General features: G+C 44.5%; 1 protein-coding gene across 3 annotated transcripts in view; it reads left to right on the top strand.

Annotated features, from left to right (window-relative positions):
* The first annotated feature begins 2,497 nt into the window (after positions 1 to 2,497).
* FAM172A (family with sequence similarity 172 member A) overlaps positions 2,498 to 25,197 on the top strand; it is a 584,686-nt gene continuing 561,986 nt past the window's right edge. For 2 of the 3 annotated variants that reach the window (XM_033918858.1, XM_033919030.1), the window contains exons 1-2: positions 2,502 to 2,674; positions 12,095 to 12,218. In XM_033918858.1, coding sequence (XP_033774749.1) covers positions 12,113 to 12,218 — 106 coding nt within the window. In that variant the 5' untranslated portion in view covers positions 2,502 to 2,674; positions 12,095 to 12,112. Of the gene's footprint in view, positions 2,675 to 12,094; positions 12,219 to 25,197 lie in introns of all 3 variants that reach the window. The other variant, XM_033918947.1, reaches the window with a different exon arrangement.

The following is a 25,197-nucleotide window of genomic DNA, read 5'->3' on the forward strand; positions in this document are numbered from 1 at the left end:
GTACTTTGGTGTATTCCTCAAATAGCAGATCTTTAGGCATTCCAATGTAAGGGAATGCACAAGAAAGATGGCTCCAAAAGAAAGCAAAGGGTGAAAAGGGAGGAGGAGACAACCTGGTACTTTGGAGATATGAGAGTAAAAAGACAATGAATAGCACAGAGTATTTTAATGGAAGAGCGGAAAGGAAAAGATTTGTTCTTTTAATAAAAGGTGTCCGAATGCTAGGGGGTTGAAAATGGAATATTATAATAGCAGATTTACTTGTGTTTGGTTTTAAATATTTTCTATTAGCCATAGAATACAGATCTGTTGGCTGCATCCTTGTGGAAAAAGAAAGAATAGAAAACAGAGAAATCTGGAATGGCAAAATATCTCGAGAACCATTGAAAAATCAAAAACCTTCCAGACGCAAGCATAAACCGCAGATGTAGACTTTTATTTTGCCTGGAGAACAGTAAAAATAACCTTGTTCGAATAAGCCTTATGCTTGAGTCTTGACTTTCCCAGAAATATGCTGTAATATCAAATAGGGACGAATTTTCATGTTGATCGACCCCTGGGTGAGCAAGTCCAGAGGTATCTGGAACCACAACGGCTCACCCACCGACAATCCGGATCTACCAGGATCATTGTGCTGTAAAAGCGAGCCATAAGATGAAATACACACATCCCGCAGTTTCAAGAAAATTAACAACCGAACCCGCAGTTGTCATACCATTATAAACTATTAAAGACATAGGGCTAGATTCACTAACCCCCAATTCCATTTCCGATCCGTTCCCGATTGCATGCAGGCCGACAAATTCACAAAAGGCTTGCATGCAAATGGAGACGATCATTGACCCCCCCCCCCCCCCCACCCATGGCACGGATCGCTAGAGAGCGATCCTTGAGCATGCGTAGACCCTGACAGTAGAGACAGGAGAAGCAGCCTCCTGTCACTGCTGTCAGGGCTTCTGCTGGCTTAAATTATTATTTTTTTTAATTGGGCAGATATTTTGCATCTCTGATTGTCGGGCAGGCTGCTGCTTCGGAGGCTGGAGGGAGGGCATTATCAGACCGGCTGCTGCTGCTTCGGGGGCTGGAGAAAGGGAGTGGGGAGGTTGTTGGGCTGGCTGCCGCTGCTGCTTCAGGCACTTGAAGGAGGGAGGGAGAGGTTTTGTGGGGTCAACTGCCACTGCTGCTTCATGGACTGGAAGGAGGGGGTGGGAGTATCAGGTCAGTTGTCGCTACTGCTTCGGGGGCTGGAAGGAGGAAGGTGTAGGTCAGAGAGCAGAGATGATTTGAGGTTGCTGAGTCAGTAACATGGAAGAAAATTTTTTTTTGCCGGTTGGTTTGAGTGCCAGTTAAGTAGGATTCTACTGTAATAATCCAAATCATAGTTGCCTGATGCTAGGGTCCACTTTAGGAGTCAGCACCCAAGAAAAAAGTCTAGGTATCATTGTACTCAATATGCCCAGGGTGCAGTGCTGGCCAAAAAAGCAAACAGGATTCTAAGAGTTATTGAAAAGGGATAGTAAAAAAAAGACCCAAGAATATTATAATGCCTCTGTATAGCTCCATGGTGTGATGTCAGCTCGAGTAGTGCATTGAAATCACTATTTAGTGGAATTAGAAAAGGTTCAAAGAAGAGTAACCAAAATGATAAAGGGAATTGAACTCCTCTCACATGAAGAAAGGCTAAAGAGATTAGGGCTCTTTAGTTTAGAGAAGAGACAGCTAAGGGGGGGGGGGGATTTAATTGAGGTCTACAAAATCCTGAGTGGTATAGAACACAAAAGTGGAAAGATTTTTTACTCTTAAAAATTACAAAGACCAGGGGTCATTCAATGAAGTTACATGAAAATACCTATAACAAATAGGAGGTTTCACTCAGTGAATAGTTAAGCTCTGGAGTCCTGAACTCAATACTGGAGGATGTGGTAACAGTGGTTTGGACAAGTTCCTGAAGGAAAACAGTTCAAAGTCTGCTATTGAGACAGACACAGGGAAAGCCACTGCTTGCCTGGGATTGGGTAGTATGGAATGTTGCTACTACATTGCTTGGGTTTCTGCCAGGTACTTGTGATCTAGATTGGTCACTGTTGGAAACAAGATACTAGGCTAGATGGACTAACTATAGAAATGATAAGTAGTATTAGGAGACTCTTCGTTTTTGTTAAAATTTAAAACTGATAAATAAAGAAAAGAAAAGAAAGAAAGAAAAAAAAAAGGAGACTCTTTGTAGGCTCGTGAAGCCCCTTTACTAGACACGGACAAGGTCTATCGTAAACTAGGAGTCTGGGTTATAGCTCTCTCCTTCAGGCAACTCCAGGACAACCCCGAACAGAGACGTAACCAGGTCAAAGCCACCCGATACATCAACGTCACGAAGTACGGCGACCGGCAAAGCAGACGCTGAACCTCCGGCTCTGTTTCCCTCACCGTCCTACCTTCACTCTTGCTTATGAGGTCACCGGTAGCGACAACTACTCAGACAAACCCAAAGCTCTCCTTCTCCAGTGTCCCGCCCCCCTCTGACGCAACTTCTTTCTCTTTGCCGCGTCCCGCCATGCCGGAAACAGGAAGTTGTTTCCGAGGGGCGGGACACCAGCGGGAAAAGGCTTCTAGGCTGGTTGTGAGCGACGTGTATGAACTGTAGCTGCTGCTTGTGATCTGAAAGACAAATTTGAAGGTAGGATGCCAGAGGTTGAGGGAGGAGGGGAATTTTAGAATGAGGGCGTATTGCTGGACCGCGGACGGGAGGAAGGATGCATGCTGCATCCGGGAGTGCGGAAGAGAGATCTCTAAAAGCGAGGTGCTCGGTGTGTGTGACTTTGGTATTTCTAGTCCAAGAGAGGCTTTTCCTGTAATTAAATGTCACAGAGGGAATTAACATCTTAGGGGTTAACCGAATTGTTTGACACATAAAGTTTGGAGGATATATAACGTGTAATTAAGTATTAGGGTGCCCGTAGACATGAAGATATGTCTTTGTTACATCAAGTGTTAATGTGACTTACCATGGAAGACACCGTTGTTAAGTGTGTGAAAAAACTAAAGCAGAGGTTGGGCAAGATTAAGGCCTAGGCAAATTAAGTGTCTAGGTTCCAGATGTTTAAGAGGTACTTTCTGAGAAGTGTAAATTGATATGTTCAAGGCAGGCTTATTTCTCTTGGCAAGATAACTGTTGCTTTGAGGCCCAGTTTTCCAATGAAGCTGTTGCTGTGAGGCCCACTTTTACAATGGTGGATCCAAAGGTGCTTGTTTGTCTAGGGCCCACCAAAGAGCTTCTAATGCTACTCTAAGGACTTTGGTTCTGTAACAGAGCAGTTTGCACATCTCTTCCTTTGTTCCCATTCATGGTAGAGAATGATACAGGGATGGGTACCCGCAGTTAACTGTGGGCTATGGATGGAGACAACCCGCTGGGATAGAGCCTGTGGAGATAGAGCAGGGATGGGGGCAGACTTTATTCCTCTGTCATTCTCTAAAACTTGAGACTAGTATCAATATGTAAAAACTTAATACATCTTAGACAATTAGCAACTGAATTCAATGATTAAAAAAAAATCTACAGAAGCTGCTTTTGGATTTAAATTAATCACTGTTAAATGACAACATTTTTGTCTTAGTAACATAGTAGATGATAGCAGAAAAAGACTTAAATGATCCATCTAGTCTGCCCAACCTGATTCAATCTGAGTTTTTTTTTAAATTTCCTCCTCCTTCTTCTTCTCAGCTATTTCTGGGCAAAAGTCCAAAGCTCTCCATCAAAGCTCACGCCAGTCCATCTACACCAGGGGTCTCAAAGTCCCTCTTTGAGGGCCGCAATCCAGTCGGGTTTTCAGAATTTCCCCAATGAATATGCATGAGATCTATATGCATGCTTTCAGTGCATATTCATTGGGGAAATCCTGAAAACCCGACTGGATTGCGGCCCTCAAGGAGGGACTTTGAGATTCCTGATCTACACCCTCCCAGCCATTGAAGCCCTCCCCAGCCCATCCTCCACCAAACAACCATACACAGACCCAGACCGGGCAAGTCTGCCCAGTACTGGCCTTAGTTCTTCAATATTTATTACCATTTTCAGATTCTAGATCCTCTGTGTTCACCCCACGCTTTTTTGAACTCCATCACCGTTTTCATCTCCACAACCTCTCTCGGGAGTGCATTCCAGGCATCCACCACCCTCTCCGTAAAGAAGAATTTCCTTACATTGCTCTTGAGTCTCCCACCCCTCAACCTCAAATTATGTCTTCTGGTTTTATCATTTTCCTTTCTCTGGAAAAGATTTTGTTCTACGCTAATACCTTTCTACGTTAATACCTTTCAGCTTCTGTATTGCACCCCCTTCTAGGCCCCTCCCCTTGCTTCTCCATGCCCCCCCTCTACTTTCCCACTTCCTCTTTGATCTGTCGCTTTAAGCTTGCATAGGTTTGTGCGACTCACAAACGGAAGATTAGATTAGATCAAGTATTTAAACATCTGAATCATTTCCCTCCTGTCCCTCCTTTCCTCTAAGGTATACATATTCAGGGTTCCCAGCTCTTCTCATACGTCTTTTGTCGCAAATCTCCTATCATTTTTGTTGCCCTCCTCTGAACCGCTTCAAGCTGTTTTATGCCCTTCGCCAGATACGGTCTCCAAAAGTGAACACAATACTCCAAGTGGGGCCTCACCAACGACCTGTACAGGGGCAACAACGCCTTCATTTTTCTACTGGTTATGTCTCTCTTTATACAGCCCAGCATCCTTCTGGCAGCAGCCACGGCCTTATCGCACTGTTTTTTCGCCTTTAGATCTTCGGACACTATCACCCCAAGGTCCCTCTCCCCATCCATGCATATCAGCCTCTCCCCTCCCAGCATATACAGTTCCTTCCGATTATTAATACCCAAATGCATTACTCTGCATTTCTTTGCATTGAAATTTAGTTGCCAGATATTAGACCATTCCTCTAACTTTCATGTTTTCCACGCCCTCCTCGGTGTCTACTCTGTTACAAATCTTGGTATCATCCGCAAAAAGGCAAACTTTTCCTTCTAACCCTTCAGCAATGTCACTCACAATCATATTGAACAGGATCAGCCACAGCACCGAACCCTGAGGGACTCCACTACTCACCTTTCCTTCCATTAACCACCCCCTCTGGCGTCTGTCCGTCAACCAGTTTCTAATCCAGTTCTCCACTTTGGGTCCTAACTTCAGCCCTTCATGTTTGTTCAAGAGTCTCCTATGAGGAACTGTGTCAAAGGCTTTGCAGAAATCTAAGTAAATTACATCTAACATATGTCCTCGATCCAGCTCTCTGGTCACCCCATCAAAAAATTCAATCAGGTTCATTTGACAAGATTTCCCATTAGTAAAGCCATGTTGCCTCGGATCCTGTAACCCATTAGATTCTAGGAAATTCAGTATTCTTTCTTTCAGCAACACTTCCATTGTTTTGTAGTTTCCCGCTTCATTCCTGTGACCACTTTTGTGAATAGGGACCACGTCTGCTCTTCTCCAGTCCCCAGGAACCACTCCTGTCTCCAGAGATTTGTTGAACAAGTTTTTAATAGGTCCCGCCAGACCCTCTCTGAGTTCCTTCAGTATCCTGGGATGAATCTCGTCTGGTCTCATCACTTTGTCCACCTTCATTTTTTCAAGTTGTTCATAAACACTTTCCTCCGTGAACGGTGCAGAATCTACTCCATTTTCTTGTGTAACTTTGCTACACAATCTTGGTCCTTCTTGAGGATTTTCTTCCATGAACACAGAGCAGAAGTATTTGTTTAGCACGTTTGCTTTTTCCTTATCACTCTTCACATATCGGTTCCTAGCATCTTTTAGTTTAGCAATTCCATTTTTCATCTTCCTCCTTTCACTGATATATCTGAAAAAATTTTTGTCTCCCTTTTTATATTTTTAGCCATTTGGTCTTCCGCCTGCGCTTTCGCCAGGCGTATCTTACTCTTGGCTTATTTCAGTTTCACCCGGTAGTCCTTTCTGTACTCTTCTTCTTGGGGGTTTTTATATTTCAGGAACGCCAACTCTTTTGCCTTTATTTTCTCCTCCACTAGTTTAGAGAACCATGTCGGTTTCCTTTTTCTTTTGTTTTTATTTATTTTCTTCACATAAAGTTCCGTAGCCATTTTTATAGTTCCTTTCAGCTTAGACCACTGTTTTTCCATTTGTCTTATGTCCTCCCATCCTAACAGCTCTTTCTTCAGGTAGTCTTCCATTTTATTAAAGTCCATACATTTGAAATTAGCCTTCACTTTAGCCGTTATATCAAACCAAACCGTTTGATGATCGCTACTTCTCAGGTGAGCACCCACCTCTCTCCATTTGTGAGGACCAGATCCAATATCACTTTTCCCTTGTGGGTTCCTTCACAATTTTCTCTGAGCAGAGCCTCTTGAAAGGCATTTACAGTCTCCCTACTTCTTTCGATTCCACAGACTGAACTTTCCAGTCCGTATCTGTCAGGTTGAAATCTCCCAACAGCAGCACCTCCTCTTTCGTTTATTGGCAGGGCCTACTCCACGGCTTCAGCCTGCGGGCTTCGATTTTGCCACGGCTGTGTTCATTCCATTTCCAGGCCGGTCACAGGGTTCAAGAAGTGTAGCCGGTGTCAACGAGTGATCTCCATCACTGACCCACACAAGTGGTGTGCACAGTGTTTAGGACCTGACCATTGTCCGGAGTCGTTCGACCGCTATGCTACACTTCAGAAGCGCGCCCTTAAACGTCGAGTCCAGATAGAAAAAATATTCGGGGGAATGGATCAGCTTTTACCTAAGGCCTTGACCCCAATTCCATCCCCGACCTCAACTCCAGCAAAGTCTTCTACGGGGCAAAAACTTTTAATCTTGACCTCGATGTGGAAGTCCTCGTCTTCGGGGAAATCAGCTAAGTCTTTTCCTGAGGTGCTGTTATTCTCACTGTCTCCTCAGGTAAGATAGCTCAGCCAACTCCTCCGGACATGCCACCCTTAGAACTGGTGGATCTGAGATTCCCCAGGAAACGTGTCTCCAAATCGAGGAAACATTCTTCCTTGAGATCATCTTCGGAGACTGTAGCCACACCAAATGTACTAGATTCAGTAGTCTTGGTGCCGGCTTTGCAGAATATGTTGGAAACTATTCTGCATCAGGAGTTTGGTAAAATGTTTGCCAAATTAACTCCTGCCTCGACTCTGCTTCCTGCAGTCCAGCCTGAGCACTCAGCAGTATTACAAGGAGTCGAGTCCTTGAGAATCCCTTGACATCATTCTACACACTCTGAACAAGGAGTTGAGTCCTTGAGAGTGCCTCGAGGTAGCTCTACACAAGGAGCTGAGTCTTTTTCGGTAACTCAGTATCGTTCTCCGACTTCCAGTCCTACCTCTTCACATAAGGCAATGCCCTTTTCAAGGCATAGGACGAGGACTCCTCGACGTTCATCTTCGAGACTGAATTTGACTCAGTTACGGGACAGTGATTCAAGGCATGCTTCCCCACATCATCTGATGAGGCATCCCTTGAGATCTTCTTGAGAGAGGTCTCGCTTATTGAGGCATCAAAAGACCACCAACTCCTTTGTCGAGGAGATCTGTTGCAGAACCTCACCATTCTCGTCAGTCGAGTTCTTCTCCTGTGAGGTGTTCTTCACATTCCAGAAGTGAGTCATCTTTGCCTATGGACTCAGATCTCGGGTATCAATACTCAAGAGAGGCTTCACCTTTGTTCTCTGCTATGAGAGGTACCTCAAAGGGTTCCCATTCACCTTCTCCTCAACAAGGTCATTCCTCTTCAGATCCAGTATCTTTTACCAAGTTTCTATGCCAAATGAGTAAAGATCGTAACATCACTTTGGAATCTGACTCAAAATACTCTGAGTATTTGGAAGAACTGGGTATGCCTCATCCACCTAGGGAGTCTCTCAACTTACCCATGAATCCCATCCTTTCAAAAGAAATCTGGATACACCATATTCTGTTCCTGCTGTTCCAGCAAAGATGGAATCTAGATATAAGATGTTCCATTGTAAGAGATTTGAGAAGTCTCAATTATCTCATCAGTCTCTTCTTGTGGATTCTTCTTTAAAAAGAACCAATCCTGCCAAAGTTTATGCCACCATCTCTCCTGGCCGAGAGGGCAGGACCATTGGCAAGTTTGGTCGTCGGCTGTACCAAAATTTGATGATGACAAACCTAATTTTGAATTACAACTTTGCCTGATTTTTTTCAAGTATCTTCCTCAACATCGACTTCCAGAGTTTAAACACATGCATCACACTCTGGGTCAACTTTGCATGTATATGGTTCAAGCTGCTTATGATGCGTTTGAAATGTCCTCTAGAATCACTGTGGGTCAACTTTGCATGTATATGGTTCAAGCTGCATATGATGCGCTTGAAATGTCCTCTAGAATCACTGCGTTCTTGGTGGCAATGCGCCGGCTGGCCTGGCTTCGCACCGTAGATATGGACCCGAATCTACAAAATCGCCTGGCTAACATCCCATGTCAGGGCATCTCAGTGGGTGTAGGCTTTCGACCCATTTTCTCAGCACATTACAGTGACTCCTTCGTTGAGACAGTCTCTCCACTAGTGGATGCTCCCTTCCAATTTCTACAGAGGTTTACTGTTTTAAACGCCCCCTCATCAGAAGGTCCTCGTGATAGATTCCTCGACCTACGCTTGGGGGGGGGGGGCTTATCTCGATGGTCTCCGTACTCAAGGCCATCGGTCCAGCACAGATCGTCAGTGTCACATAAATCTGTTGGAACTCGGAGCCATCTTCAATGCTCTCAAAGCTTTTCAGCATCTTCTTCACGATCAAGTCGTCCTCATTCGTACAGACAATCAAGTAGCCATGTACTATGTCAACAAACAGAAAGGAACTGGATCTCTCCCTCTTTGCCATGAAGCTCAGAAGGTTTGGAATTGGTCAATTCTTCACAACACGTTTCTAAAAGCGGTGTACAATTTGTCATCTCTCCATCACAATTTTTTCTCAGTGGGTGACTCCTCAAGTAGATCTCTTTGCATCTCCCCTCAACAACAAACTGCCTCAGTTCTGCTCCAGGATATACTCTCCTCACCATCTGAAGGCAGATGCTTTTCTTCTAGAATGGACAAATCAGTTTCTGTATGCATTTCCTCTCATTCTCAAGACACTTGTCAAACTCAAAGAAGAATATGCCACCATGATTCTGATAGCTCCTCGGTGGCCCAGACAACAGTGGTTCTCCCTTCTACTTTAGCTCAGCAGCAAGGAGCCATTTCTTCTACCAGTTTTTCCATCTCTGCTTACACAGTCAGAGGTCTCTGCTTCATCCCAACCTGCAGTCTCTATACCTAACAGCTTGGTACCTTTCAGCGTAACTGCCAATTTCTAGTTCTCTCAATCTGTCAAGAACATTTTAGAGGCTTCTAGGAAGACTGCCACTAGGCTATGTTATAACCAAAAATGGACTAGATTTTCTGCTTGGTTTACCATCCATCACAAGGAGCCACAATCTACCTCCTTGTCTTCAGTTCTGGATTACCTGTTGCATTTATCTCAATCAGGCCTCAAATCCACATCTATTAGAGTTCATTTCAGTGCAATTGCTGCTTTTCATCAACCTATAGAAGGGAAATCCCTCTCTGCTCATCCTGTAATTTCCAGATTTATGAAAGGACTTTTCAATGTCAAACCACCTCTCGATCCGCCTTCAGGGGTTTGGGATCTCAATGTTGTTTTTGCTCACTTGATGAAGCCTCCATTTGAACCAATGTCTTCGGCTCATCTCAAATATCTCACTTGGAAAGTGTTTTTTCTCATTGCTCTCATGTCTGCTCACAGAGTCAGTGAGCTACAAGCTTTACTAGCAGACCTGCCTTTCACAGTATTCCATCTCATTCTAAATTGTTGCCTAAAGTGGTTTCAGAATTTCATCTAAATCAGTCTATTGTTCTTCCAGTGTTTTTCCAAAGCTCCATTCTCATCCTGGAGAAACAGCTCTTCATGCTCTGGACTGTAAACATGCTTTGGCTTTCTACTTGCAAAGGACTAAGCCACACAGATCTTCTCCTCAACTTTTTGTCTCCTTCGATCCAAACAAATTGGGACATCCAATTTCCAAGCGAACCATCTCTAACTGGTTGGCTGCTTGCATCTCTTTCTGCTATGTTCAGGCTGGACTGCATCTAGAAGGTCGAGTCACAGCCCATAAAGTTAAAGCCATGGCGGCATCTGTAGCTTTCCTTAGATCTACTCTTATTGAAGAAATCTGCAAAGCTGCCACTTGGTCCTCAGTTCATACATTCACCTCTCATTATTTCTGGATTCTTTTTCCTGACGGGATGGCCACTTTGGCTAGGTAATTTTACAAAATTTAATCTCCTGAATTGCCAACACTCCCACCATCCCATTCTGGTTAGCTTGGAGGTCACCCATATGTTGAGAATATGCTGCCTGCTTGTCCTGGGATAAAGCACAGTTACTTACTGTAATATGTGTTATCCAGGGACAGCAGGCAGATATTCTCACAATCCACCCACCTCCCCTGGTTGGCTTCTTTGCTAGCTAGCTATCTGAACTGAGGAGATGGGTGCCCTACGTCAAGTGGGAGGGCACTCGCGCATGTGCGGTTCGGCAGTCACGAACTTTCTGAAAGTTCTTCAAGCAAGTCTACTTGTGAGGCTGTCCACATCGGGGCTCCGTGGATGACGTCACCCATATGTTGAGAATATCTGCCTGCTGTCCCTGGATAACACATGTTACTTTTTGGACACATTGTTAGAAGGGAAAGATCATTGGATAAGGATATTATGTTTGCGAAGATTGATGAAACCAGGCAAAGAGGGCGAATTGCAATTAGATGGCTGGACAAGTTGAAAACAATCATGGAAATGATACTGGAGGACCTTACCGGACTAGCACAAAACCGATCTCTTTTTATATCTGTAATTCATCAAGTCACTAGGACTTGAATGTGTATCATTGGCACCTAGCAACAACTGTGAGCCAATAAAGAAGCGGTTTTTGCATGGAAATAGGTGTTTTTGTTTGCATATCTGGCATGCAGGTGTGCTTCTAGGGCAGATTTGGCAAGGATTTTTCATTTATGCTTGTATGTTTAAAAATAAGCAGATAAATTGTCGTAGGAAATTTGTGGGTATCAAGGAGCAAGTGTAAATAAATGCACACACATTCCTAGGGGTGATTTTGAAAGAGAAAGTGTGTCCATACTTTTGCTTTGAAATTTTAATAGTACCTGTACATGGAAAAGTGTGTGGATACTATTTATGTATCTACAAGGTTATAAAATTTACTCTTTGTTGGAAACAGCTCATGCAAATACATCTTTTATGTTAAGGCAGAGATTTTCATCCCTTTCCTAAAGGTACATCAGAATTACCGGTACCACAATGAATACGAATGAGACAAATTTTCATGCAGTAGGTCTCTGCTTGTGCAGATTTATATGCGCATTCATTGTGGTAATCCTGAAAAATTGACTGAATTAGGTGTACTTCCAGGAGAGAGTTGAGAAGCACGTTTTATAAGGATACCTTGAAATTTTAACAGGCTAGAGAGGGCTCAAGGATCAGTTTGAGCACCACTGATCTAAGATTGCCACCTTATATTGGTCAACCTGAACAGGCTGAGCTATAGAAATAATTAATAATAATAATAATGATAGTAGTAGTAGCCAGGAAGATGAAAACTGCAATTCTCTTCATACAGTCTTGGCTTTGCTGTATTGCATCAACCAGTTTGGGTTGTCCTGGATGAGCTTGCAGTTCTCCTATATCCAGCTAGACCAGGGATCTCAAAGTCCCTCCTTGAGGGCCGCAATCCAGTCAGGTTTTCAGGATTTTCCCAATGAATATGCATGAGATCTATGTGCATGCACTGCTTTCAATGCATTTTCATTGGGGAAATCTTGAAAACCCGACTGGATTGCGGCCCTCAAGGAGGGACTTTGAGATCCCTGAGCTAGACAAAGCAGCAGTGAATCTCATGTAGTGCTACGCTTGACTGCTGAGCTAAGCAAATGTCGAGAGAGAGAAGATGAATTGTTTCATGCAATGAATGTAGTAAAGAAAGTAGTTATATAATGTTCTAATTCCTGTCTTTGGTTGATTTTAGGCCAATCTGCGAAAGTTGATGCCCATTTCTTCCTTCACTTTTATTTTGTTGGTGCTTAGGTTGAACATGGCACAACTCCAGCCAGGAGGTCCAGATGAAAAAGAAAAGACCACTGCTCTGAAAGGTATGTGATCCTTGTTTTATTTTCTTTATGAATGTGGGACATCAGTGTGCTGTATGTGTCGTGTCTATTGCATGAGACCCTAAGTTAGTGGTGATCAAATCAGCTCTTGGGGCATCCCTAGCCTATTTGGTTTTCAGGATGTCCATAATGAATGTGCAAGTTTTATATATAATAAATTTCTGGTAACTTATCAGTTTTGTGTACTTTGTAAAGTTTTCTTTTTAGTCTATGCCAAATGTTGAATTGTAAACCACTCGGGAGTTGCAATGGATAAGCAACTTCACAAAGTTGTGTAAAGTACATTGTATTTTATGGGCAATTATGAAAAATATTATTAAAATTTGTGTAAAACTGAACTAGTGATAATATATTGAACTACATATCAGCCAAGACCTTTGGATGTGGCATAACTGAGTAGATCTGAGGTTGAAGGTCCTCTCTCTCTATATATTCCTGTGTTTTTATTTATTTGGTTTTATATCCTGTCCTCCCAGGAGAGTGCAGAAATGGGTTACATAACAAAGCATAATAAAAAAAACCCAAAACAAAACACAACAACATGACAAACCATGGTATGGTGTGACATAGCATGATTAGCATTGTATGACTAAACATAGGATGGCAGCTTAGCATGGCAAAAATAGTATACATTGGCAACATCGTATTAAATATACAAGCATAGCATGACAGACAGAAGAGGAAAAAAGGTGTTGGGGTTGTTTTTTTAAATCCTTGTCAGACCAGTCCACACCTACCAACATATGACCGGGCACATTCCCAACTTCAAAATATGTGTAAATATATGTGTATCTATGTAATCTGTCTCATTGGTGTGTCTGTGTTTGCATATAAAATATGTAAATGGTGCAGCCCAGAAGCCTTCAGTATTTGTTTGTCTCTAGTAGAAGAGAGAGACTGGACTTGTGCATTGAGGAGAAATAGAAACCCCACAGAGGCATGGTCCTGCAGCCCAGGTGATATCGGCTCTGGAATTAAAAAAAACAAACAAAACTTGTTGGTACTTCCTCTGTTCTTATTAACTGCTGGAATACATTGTGCTTTAGGAAATGGTCAGCTAGGGAGAGATTCTGTTCATCCCTTTTTGGAGATTTCAGGCCTTGGAGTCAGACATAAGCCCAAAGAAGTAGAAGCTTACCCAGGCAAAGTTCTTTTGCATCTACTAGAGTAGGCTTTAAACTCTGAAGCTGATTTGCAAAGAAATTTTAATCTAGAGTGACAGCTTGTGCGCCTACAATGGGATGATTCTAGTTTGGAGCTGACTGGCTGGATCAATGGATACTATTTTTAATCTAGGATGGATATTCCTCAAAGTTAGGGCACCTATTCAGGAGGCTTGCTTCAGACAGTACATCTCCAGAGATGGGGGGAATGGGACTTGAATACCGCTTTTTTTGTGGTTACACATTCAAAGCGGTTTACATATACACAGGTATTTTATTTTGTACCAGGAGCTATGGAGGATTAAGTGACTTGCCCAGGATCACAAGGAGCAGCGCTGGGATTTGATACCACAACCTCAGGGTGCTGAGGCAGCAGCTCTATTGCTAGGCTACGCCTCACCTCTTAAGTGGATAGCAGTGATGGAGATTTTTTTACTCTGGCTCTTTCAGTAACAGGCCATCATGGATAAAGGCATCAGGTACTACTCCAGATACATTGGTGTATCTAAAAAGGGAGCTTCATATTTACTGACACTCTTAAGGTCTAGGTCAGGTTGATATTTGAAGGTGTCCTGTTTTCAAATGGAAATGCTTGAGTCACTGATGTAATTCCTAGTTACTATCTAGTTGTTGTTATTCTTAGTTACTTTGAACCTTAATGGTTATTCCAGTGCAGGGGTCCCCAAAGTCCCTCCTTGAGGGCCGAATCCAGTCGGGTTTTCAGGATTTCCCCAATGAATATGCATTGAAAGCAGTGCATGCACATAGATCTCATGCATATTCATTGGGGAAATCCTGAAAACCCGACTGGATCCGGCCCTCAAGGAGGGACTTTGGGGATCCCTGTTCTAGTGCAATAGATGTCATTCTGGACTGTAGGGCAGTGTTTTTCAACTTTTTCAAGCCAAGTACCCCCTAAGCCTAACAAATACCAACCGAGTACCCCTGCCCAAGCTCTGCCCCTGACCCCATCCCCATAATAATAGTACTAATTGTAACGCAATTTCTTCCATCCATTTTTCATATACACACTATCTTATTAATACATAATGGTAACCACAAAATTAAAAAACACAAAGCACACTGTATACAGAGAAAATGCTAATTATCATTCATATTCAGGATTGTTTTTTTTTTTTTTTTTTTTTTTCAAAGAGTTTAAGGCGACAGGACGCTGGTATGAGCAAGAAAGAAAGCAACGCAACATGTGTGGGGAAGTGAAAGTGGATAAAGCCCTGAAGAAACGGTTGTATACCGTGAAACGTTGGCTATTACATTGTATCACTGTTACCTACATAGTATGAAAAGCTGCTAGTGATTTCAGTCCTGCTAGAGTAGTGGCAGTAGCACATTCTTTCCGGAAGTTTTTTGTCCAATGATGTGGGTGGAGGAGGTTTGAGCTTTTATGCTCTGCCGTGATAATACCTGAGGCCTTTTCTTCCATTGGAATAGTGCTCTTGAGTTTTAAAAGTGGAGCATTTCTATTTATTTATTTATATTTACCCACTTCCACGATTCTAAACAAATGCAAAGTGGTGCATATTGGGAAGAATAACCCAAATCACATTTACCGAATGCTAGGTTCCACCTTGGGGGTTAGCGCCCAAGAATGTGATCTGGGTATTGTAGACAATACGATGAAACCTTCCGCCCAATGTGTGGCAGCGTCCAAAAAAGCAAACAAGATGCTAGGAATTATTTTTAAAAAGGGATGGTTAAGATATTATAATGCCTCTGTATTGCTCCATGGTGCGACCTCACTTGGAGTATTGCTTTCAGTTCTGGTCTCCTTTTCTTAAGAAAGATATAGCAGCACTAGAAAAGGTTCAAAGATGAGCGACCAAGATGATAAAGGGGATGGAACTAGAGAGCTGCACGGGAACGGGGACGACGGGAATCCCGCGGGACCCGCGGGTTCCCCCTTCGGGTCGCGGGGATCCCGTGGGGACGCCCCTAGGGTCGCGGGGATCCCGTGGGGACGCCCCCTAGGGTCGTGGGGATCCCATGGGGACGCCTCCGAGGGTCGCAGGGCTCCTGCGGGGCTGCATGTACTCAGTCGCGCGGCTCTTCTTCTCCCTACCTTCTCTGCTTGCAGCACAGAGCCGAACGGAAGTCTTCCCGACGTCAGCGCTGACGTCGGAGGGGAGGGAGGGCTTAAACAAAGCTTAAACAAAGCCCTCCCTCCCTCCGACGTCAGCGCTGACGTCGGGAAGACTTCCGTTCGGCTCTGTGCTGCAGGCAGGGCAGGTAAGGAGAAGGAGAGTAGCCTCGCGGTTCGAGTGGCTACCAAGGGAGGGAGGCGGTCCGCCCCGCCCCGGGTGCAGCACAGCCGGCCAGGTCCCCTTACTTTTGTGGCACTTCCCCGACCGACCGATAACAGCCCGGGTCCGACAATCCTCCCTGCCCTGTAGCCGCGAATCTAATTTACGTTCTTACAGCAGCTGTAAGAAGGTAATTTAGATTTGCGGTTAAGGGCAGGGAGGTTTGTCGGACCGGGGCTGTTGTCGGTCGGTCGGGGAAGTGCCACAAAAGTAAGGGGACCTGGGCGGCTGTGCTGCACCCGGGGCGGTAGAGAAGGAGGGGGGAGAAGGACGCTGAAAGGCCATGATGAAGACAGGAGGGGGGGGGGAAGGACTCTGAAAGCACTTGAAGACAGAGGAGGGAGAAGGACGCTGAAAGCACATGGGGGACTACAAAGGGGGTGGAGAAGGACGCTGAAAGGCCATGGGAAGGGCGGGGGGGGGAAGGACTCTGAAAGCACTTGTGGAAGACAGAGGGGAGAGAAGGATGCTGAAAGCACGTGGGGAAGACAAAGGGGTGGAGAAGGACGCTGAAAGGCCATGGGGAAGACAGAGAGGGAGAAGGACGCTGAAAGGACATGGGGAAGATGGGGGGAGAAGGACACTGAAAGGAAATGAGGAAGAGAGAGTAGGGAGAAAACGCTGGCAGGGAAGAAGACAGATGCCAAACTATGGGGGGAGCGGAGAGAAGAAGATGGGTGCCAGACCAATTTGGAAGGGGGAAGAAAGGGAGAGGCACAGTAACAGAGCAAATGGAAGATGCAGAAGGAAGAGAGACAGTGGATGGAAGGAATTGAATGAGAACATGAGGAAAGCAGAAACCAGGCAACAAAGGTAGGAAAAGAATTCTATTTCTTTTTTTTTTTTTTTTGCTTCAGGATAAAGTAGTACATTAGTTGTGTTGATAAAAATTTATAAACATTAGAGGCTCTGGTAGAAACCCGTTTACAAAGTATGTATTCTTCCCAATTAATATTTTCAAATTAATAAAGTCTTTTTGCTTATTTGTAAATGGGTTTCTACCAGAGCCTTTAATTCAGTAGCATAATTAAATGAAATAACTATTTCTGAAGTTTATAGGGACGGGCGGGGACGGGTGGGGACGGAGGGGATTCCTCGCGGGGACGGGTGGGGACGGAGGGATTCCTCACGGGGACGGAGGGATTCCTCACGGGGACGGGTGGGATTCCTCACGGGGACGGGTGGGACTTTGGCGGGGACGGGTGGGATTTCTGTCCCCGCGCAACTCTCTAGATGGAACTCCTCTTGTATGAGGAAAGACTAAAAAGGTTAGGGCTCTTAAGCTTGGAAAAGAGAAGGCTGAGGGGAGATATGATTGAAGTCTACAAAATCCTGAGTGGAGTAGAACGGGTACAAGTGGATCGATTTTTCACTCTTTCAAAAATTGCAAAGACTAGGGGACACTCGATGAAACTGCAGGGAAATACTTTTAAAACCAATTGGAGGAAATATTTTTTCACTCTGAGAATAGTTAAGCTCTGGAACATTTTGCCAGTGGTTGTGGTAAAAGTGGATATTGTTGCTGGTTCTAAGAAAGGTTTGGACAAATTCCTATAGGAAAAGTCCATAGTCTGTTGTTAAGACATGGGGGAAGCCACTGCTGGAAACACAGTTAAGAGCACAGATAGAAGGAAGTGCAACCAGAGACTGGGAAAAAAGATGAGTAGAAAAATGAAATCACCAGACAACAAAAGGTAGGAAAAGTGATTTTATTTCAATTTAGTGATTGAAATATATCAGTTTTGAGAATTTATATCTGCTATCTCTATTTTGTATTATATTTGTCTATTTTTCTGTAGCAGTTACTGAGATAACGTTGCATATTTTAGTCATCTGCCTTGACCTCTTTGAAATCCCCCCCAAATATAAATGATAATTAAAATTTTCTCTATAGTGTGCTTTGTGCAGTTTAATTTTGTGGTTATCATTGTTAATAAGGTTATATTGTGTTTATATGAAAAAATGAATGGAAGAAATTGCATTATAATTAGTACTATTATTATGGAGGTGGGAACTGGGGCGGAGCTGGGGCGGAGGTATTTGGTTGATATTTCTTAGACTTGGGGGGTACTTGGCTTGAAGAAGTTCAGAAATACTGGGTTAGACCACGATCAGATGGCAGCCCTGGACTTTGGAGAGGACCTTAAGGTGCACAGGTTGTTCAAGCCATGCACTCTACAGGGAATCATTATAGGATCCCTCCAGGAATTAAAGCTGGAACCACCCTAGACCAGGGGTGCCCAACACGTCGATCGCGATCGACTAGTAGCTCAGGAAGGCATCGTGAGTCGATCGCAGAGCCCATCCCGGGCTCCGTGATAGACTCGTGTTGCCGTCCCGATCTACTGGGCCTATCAGCCTTCCTCTCCCCGACGTCAAAGACGCCGACGCCGGGCATTAGGCTGTTTTTGTCATTGGGGGGGGGGGGGGAAGGGAGCGTGGCAGCAGCAGCCTGAAAAAGAAATCATCCTGGCCGGGGTCAGTGTCATGCTCCGGAGCTTCTACAGCCCTCCTATCTCCCTCTCCCTTCTACCTACTTCCGGCCACACCCCCTGCTCCGCGGCTCTCTTCGGCAACTCAGCAGCAGCGATCGACACAAGCTTCTGACGTCGGGGCCTACCCTCTGCGAGTCCTGCTTGTTTCAGCTTCCTTTTTCCACAAATGCGGGACTCGTAGAGGGAAGGCCTCGATGTCGGTAGCTTGTCTTAAGCAACTCATCAGCAGCGGTGATCAAGAGAGCCGCGGAGCAGGGGGGTGTTGCCAGGTGCAGGTAGAAGGGAGAGGGCCAGATGCAGGACTCGTGGGTGAGGGAGGAGAAGAGAGAGGGGAGGGAAACAAAAGGAAATATTTCATACTGGGCTGGGCCGGAGTGGAGGGAGGGTGGAAAGATTCTGGCTACAGGGTGCAGTAACATAGGAAAAGGGGGGAAAGCAGAAAATGGAGATAGTGACACAAAGAAGAGAAAGGGTAAACAGGACCTACTTAATAAGGATAGAGATACAGAGGGGACATGAAGAGGAGGTGAAATAGAGACATAGAAGTAATGCTGAAAAAGTGGGGGGGGGGGGATAGATAAAGACATTGAAAGGGCAAATGGTGAACATGGGGTAAAGACAAGGACAGAGACAAATGAAGATTCTGAAAAAGTGGTGAGATAGGGATATAGGTGAGATGGACACAAAGAAGGGTGATGCTGGAAAATAGGTGGAATGGTAATTCTGACAGACACAGAAGGGAAATGCTGGATCAAGGAGAGATGGGGCTCAGGCTGGATGGAATGAGGAGAAATGCCTTGTTGGCCCAGAACTTCCTCTCCTACGTCAGAATTGACATCAGGGAGCGGAATGCTGGTCAGCGCGACGCTTCTGCAGGGAAAACTTGGGACGGCGGTGGCTTGGGGGCTGTTCCCCGATGGCGGTGGCAGCAAACCGAATGGCTTGGGGAGGGCACGGAAAAAGAAAGAAAGGGGGCAGACAGGGAGGCAGAAAGAAGGGGAAACAGGGAGGCAGAAAGAAGGGGGAACAGGGAGACAGAAAGAAAAAGTTGGGGGAGAAAATGAGGTCTGGAGGAGAGGAAACATACAGGAGGCTGAAAGAAAGGAAGAAATATTGGATGCACAGTCAGAAGAAGAAAATGCAACCAGAGACTCATGAAATCACCAAACAGCAAAGGTAGGAAAAATGATTTTATTTTCAATTTAGTGATCAAAATGTGTTTGTTTTGAGAATTTATATCTGCTTTCTATATTTTGCACTATGGCTCCTTTTACTAAACCGCAATAGCGTTTTTTTGCGCAGGGAGCCCATGAGCATTGAGAGCAGCGCGAGGCATTCAGTGTAACTCGCTGTGCTAAAACCTACTATTGTGGTTTAGTAAAAAGGGAGGGGGTGTATTTGTCTATTTTTGTATTTTGTTACTGAGGTGACATTGCATAGAGTCATCTGCTGTGACCTCTTTGAAAAAACCTGGAATATGAATAATTAACATTTTCTCTGCCTTTCAGTGTGCTTTGTGTTTTTTTTAAATTTTATTGTTGGTAGATCATTTTGACTTAGTCATTATAAAAGTAGCTCGCAAGCCCATAAAGTGTGGGCACCCCTGCCCTAGACCTTTGCTACGCAGTGCTTGTTCATGAGCAGCACAAAGGTGCAGGCAACATGATTTCCCTTGCATCCAGACATTAATAGGATGCTAACTGACTACTGGGAGGTCTCTGAGGGGCCCTTGAGGGTAGCCAGATCTATGACAAAACTATATCTGATGGTTGCAGAGTTCCAGCAGCTGTTTAATATGTCAAAGGTGGATTCTTAGTGGCACAACTTACTAAATCTCTTGCATTTGAAAGGAAGCTCTGGAATGAGAAGGCATAGGATGAAGTTAAGAGGTGGTAGGCTTAGGATTGATCTAAGGAAATACTTTTTTACAGAAAGGGTGGTAGATGCATTGAACAGTCTGCCGGAAGAAGTGGTGGGATAAGCACATGGGATCTCTTAGAGTAAGAGATAATGGTTACTGTGGATGGGCAGACTGGATAAATCATTTGGCCTTTATCTGTCATCATGTTTCTATGTAAATGCACCCCCCTTCCTAGTGGAGGTGGAGTGGTTGTGAAGGACTCCCAGGACCGGATACTGGACATTGCCATTAAGAGACAATTTGAGGCTGTGGAGCTAGGCCGAAAACTGGCAGCAATGGTATCATTTGTTGCCCGAGCATGCCATGTGAAGCTCAGCCATGCAGAAGACTTGAACAACAGCAGTGCCCCCCATTTCTTTTGGCAGGGGTTGATTATGTAGCGGATGTGCTGTATGACTTTTTTAGGGTCTTGAGTAAGGTCTCAACATACGCTATCTCTGCCCTCAGAATACTCTGGATCAGGCAATGGGCGGGAGATTAGTCTCTATGGTGACATTGAGCAAACGTCCCTTTAAAGGTCAATTGCTGATCCAAGATGGCTACTGGCTTATTTATCTGAGAGACATGCTTTGGAAGCTCGCTCTAAATTAAACATTTCCCACAATTTTTTTGCTTCACATTACCTGATATGCCTAAGAGGAGAGGAAAGAGCGCTTCTGGGGCCTCGCAGCGCTCCGCAACGGCCGCCTATGGACATATAGAGGAGCTGATGCAGTGAATGCAGGACATCGTAATGCCATTGGGAATTTCCCCCCTTGGGATGAACCGGACAGGCAAGACGGAAGCGGTCTCTATGGGGCTTGAAACCACGCTAAGCCCTGATGCAAGGGCACCGCCCCCACATCCTCAGGATACCAGCTCCCCGCGGGTGGAGGAGCTTCCATATGTTGGAGTGTACTCAACCCTAGAGGGCAAGAAAAATGCTGAGGGGAGCATGGTTCTAGACTCTCCACAACTCCGAGAATTTAGTATTTAGGAATCGAGGATTTGACAACTTTTGGGGCCAGAGAAATCCAGGAGAGTGACTATCGAGAGAAAATGCCGGTTGGTGAGCTAATTGATAATAAATTGCAATTACCTCGTATACAGAAACCTCTAGAGGTTACATTAGATTCCATCTGGGATCTGGTAGCTAATCTACCAAATACAATAAACCCTAAATTTCAACAAATAGAAGAAAAACTAAAAATTCAATCAAATGATAAAAAGGATTTAAAATCTGAAATGACTAATTCTAAAGCTTCTATTGAAAATATTAAGCAAGATTTAAAAGCCTCTAAAGAAGTTCAAGAAACGTTAATCAAGGACAACACTAACCTCAGGAGGAAATTAGAAGCACTGGAGAACTTTTCACGTGCTAATAATTTAAGATTGATTAATTTCCCTAGGATTACTATGATAACTTGCCAGGGAAATGTTTAAAAGATATCTACAAGAGGTTTTGGAAGATCCAGAGGAGGTAGTACCTCCATTAACACGGGTCTACTATCATCCTAATGACCCAAAAAAGCATCAGCAAGTAACAGTTCAAGAACCATTAAATGTTTCCTTGATGTTAGAACTTTTTGATAAAGAACAAGTGATACCATCAACTTTAATTCTGACGGTTGCTTTGGCGCCTGATAAAAATTGGTTATTGGTTAAAAATAAACAGAAAGATTTCTTGGATTTAAAAATACAAATGTATCCAGATTTAGCTCGAGATACCCAGAGATGTTGTCGACCAGGGGTGTTAGCTCTAGGGGCAACTTTCTATTTGTGTCATCCCTGTAAATGCATAGTTCATTATTCTTCACAAAAATTTGTTTTCTTTGAACCTTTCCAATTGTCCACGTTCTTATCATTGTCACAACTGGAAAAAGAAAAGAGCTAATGTCATGTAATATAAGGAAAAAAAGATAGCCCTATCCTCGGATCTTATGTTTCTTCTGGCTAAAATTACCTATTAGTCTCGCTTTTGGTAACGTTTTGGATTCTAATTTGGAGGACTTGAGTGGAATTTAAGCACATATTTAATTGCTTTAGGAAGTATATTTTCTTTATATGTATAATTCTTGATGGCTTAACTTTTACTTTCTGTACAAGTTTGAACTTGATATGTAATATTGAAATTATAAATAAAGAATTTTAAAAAAATAAAGGTCAATTGCTCTTTGGCAAGGGTCTTGATGATCTGATGGCCAGTGTAGCGGATCATAAGCCAAAGTCCTTACCGGACAGCAGACCGTGAGCCCCACAAGAGTCCAGTTGGGGAAATTTTCGTGTCTCCAGGCATTTTCGACATTCCTTGTGAGCGTTAGCTTCCCAAAGATCATTCAAAGGTCCAAGACAGAGTTTTGGGAGCGCCAAGCGCCCCAGGCATCCAAATCCTGCTCCACTGTGGTCTCCCAAAAGCAGCAATGACGCCAGGCCTGTAGCCCCCTCCCCCCCCTCTTTATGTGTGTGTGTTTTTTTTTTTTGGGGGGTAGGCTGTGGGGTTTTATTTTTTCATGCATGGATATGGATCTTTTCAGACCGCTAGGTGCTGGACATTATTCGGGAGGGGTACAAGCTAGAATTCTTTTGACCCCTTTTGGATCTTTTCATAAATTCTCCTTTGGGAAAGTCAGACAAAGCAACCAGAGTTCTAGCAATGGTAAGAGACTCAGAGATCTAGGAGCCATAGAGGCTGTACTGGAAGGCGAATGGGGCTCAGGCAAATACTCAGTATACTTTATCATACCCAAAAGAGACTTAGTCAATTGGAGATTGATCTTGGATCTAAATGCAGCCTTCAAGTTCCCCTGCTTACGCATGGACATGGTCTGGTCAGTCATAGCATCAGTGGTGCTGGGGTAATTCCTTGCCTCCCTAGAACGATTAGTTCTGCATATTCCTATCTTCCCGGCTCACAGGAGGTTCTTGAGATTCCATGTACTAGAACAGTGGTTCCCAAACCTATCCTGGCGGACCCCCAGGCCAGTCAGGTTTTCAAGATAGCCCTAATGAATATGCATGGAGCAGATCTGCATTCCTGGCATCTCTATTATATGCAAATCTCTGTCATGCATATTCATTAGGGCTATCTTGAAAACCCGACTGGCCTGGGAGTCCTCCAGGACAGGTTTGGGAACCACTGTACTAGAATGTCATCTCCAGTTCTTTGCTCTTCCGTTTTTACTAGCTACAGCACCATGCACCTTCACCAAGATAATGGTTGTGTTAGTGGCACACCTACACAAGGCGGGGGATACAGGTGCATCATTACCTAGATGATTGGCTAATAAGGACATCGTCCGAGGCAGAGGGAAAAACAGTTTTGGCCCAAGTGGTCCAACTTCTGCAGGTCCTAGGCTGTGATAAAACTTCAGAAAGAGCCACTTATCTCTAATACAGTTCTTGGGATATCTGGGAATTCTGTTCAGTACAGATCAGAGCAGGGTCCTTTTTCCAGAAGTGTGCAGAGCAAATCTCAAGTGTCAGATTCTGGCAGTAAAGAACAGTCCAGTTCTGATGGCATGGCATTATCTTCAGTTGCTGGGGTCCATGGGTGCAACGATAGATGTAGTATCCTGGGTGAGAGTGCATTTATGCCCTCTGAAGGAGATGCTGCTCTCCCGGTTGTCCCTGCATTTGTGCTGCCTTGGACAAACATAACTTTGGGCAGCCTAGGCTGGTGGCTGGAGCCACAGTCCTATCCTAGGGAATGCCTATTGCACATATCCACATAGATGATCTTGACGACAGATGCCAGCCTCTTCGGCTGGGGAGCCCATTTCTAAGGGCGCCCATTGCAAGGCCAGTGGTTACTCATGCAGAGGGGTTGGTCAATCAATTGCTTGGAACTGAGAGTGATCAGGCTAGTCTCTCGAGCACTGGGGAGCATCTTGAAGGGGAAGGAGGTCCGTGTCTTCTCTGACAGTGCCATTACAGTACCTTATGTTAACCTGCAGAGAAGCACCAAGAGTGCACCACTAAGATTGGAGGCTCAAATGCTGTTCCAATGGGCTGAAGCCCATCTATTGGCTCTCTCAGCAGCCTTGCAGTGGGTTTATTCAAGGTACAGATTGCGGGTCTTTCCGGATTTAGAGGGCAAACTAAACAGCGAACCTTGGCTTCTTATTCAGATCTGTCTAGATTTTTTAAAGGAGCATTGCATCTTTCGCCTCCCTGTTCGCTAGCCCTTTCTGTCCTAGAACCCTAATCTTGTCCTGCGGGCACTAGCTCAGGCTTCGTAAAAGCCCTTGGAGAAAGCCTTGCTCATGTACTTAACAGTCAAGAACTTGTTTTTAGTGACCGTAACTTCAGCCACAATGGTATCAGAATTGCAGGCTCTATCCTGCAGGGAACTCTTCCTCAAGATTTTGGAGACTGTGTCTCGCCTCAAACGGTACCTTCTTTCTTTCTTACCTAAGGTAGTTTCCAGTTTTTTTTCCCATAAACTAGGAAGTGTGTCCCCCAGTCTTTTTGCCCACTGGGGCAAAGAATGAAGACAAAATTCTGAAATGACTGGGTGTCTGAAGAGGAGTTCTTTGTTATTTAGAGATGATGAACAAGTTTCGCCTGTTGGATCATCATTTTGTGCTTCTGGGTGCAACACGATGGGCCAGTTGGCATCAAAAGCGACCATTTCAAGATGCATTTGACTGGTGATTTCTTCAGTCTATATCGGGAGTGGAAAACGGTCTCTTGTGGGAGTAAAGGCACACTCCACCACACTCCAGAGGGGTGGTGTTGTCCTTGATGGAGGCTAGAGCTGTCTCACTTAAAGATATTTGTAGCATGATACTAGCTGCGGAAGCCTAAGAGAGCAGGGTCCAGGATGATTCATTGCGGTCGATTCAGTACGGCTGTTTTTGTTGCGGCCGTTTTATCGCTGAATCGTCCATGACGGCACCCGATCTTTGAGGGGGCTTTGCTCCCCTCACATCCCCCCAAAAAAGCAGACTCTCCCAAGGTAGGAGTTGCCCCCCCTCAACCCACGTACTTCTTGAAAAGTTTGCCGGCGCGAGTAGCTTCTCAGATGTCATGTCCTGGTCCCACGATGTCAGAAGGTTTCAAGAAGTATGCAGGTGGGGGGTG

Source organism: Geotrypetes seraphini, chromosome 1 (genome assembly GCF_902459505.1).
Source record: "Geotrypetes seraphini chromosome 1, aGeoSer1.1, whole genome shotgun sequence".
Taxonomy (NCBI): Eukaryota; Metazoa; Chordata; class Amphibia; order Gymnophiona; family Dermophiidae; genus Geotrypetes; species Geotrypetes seraphini.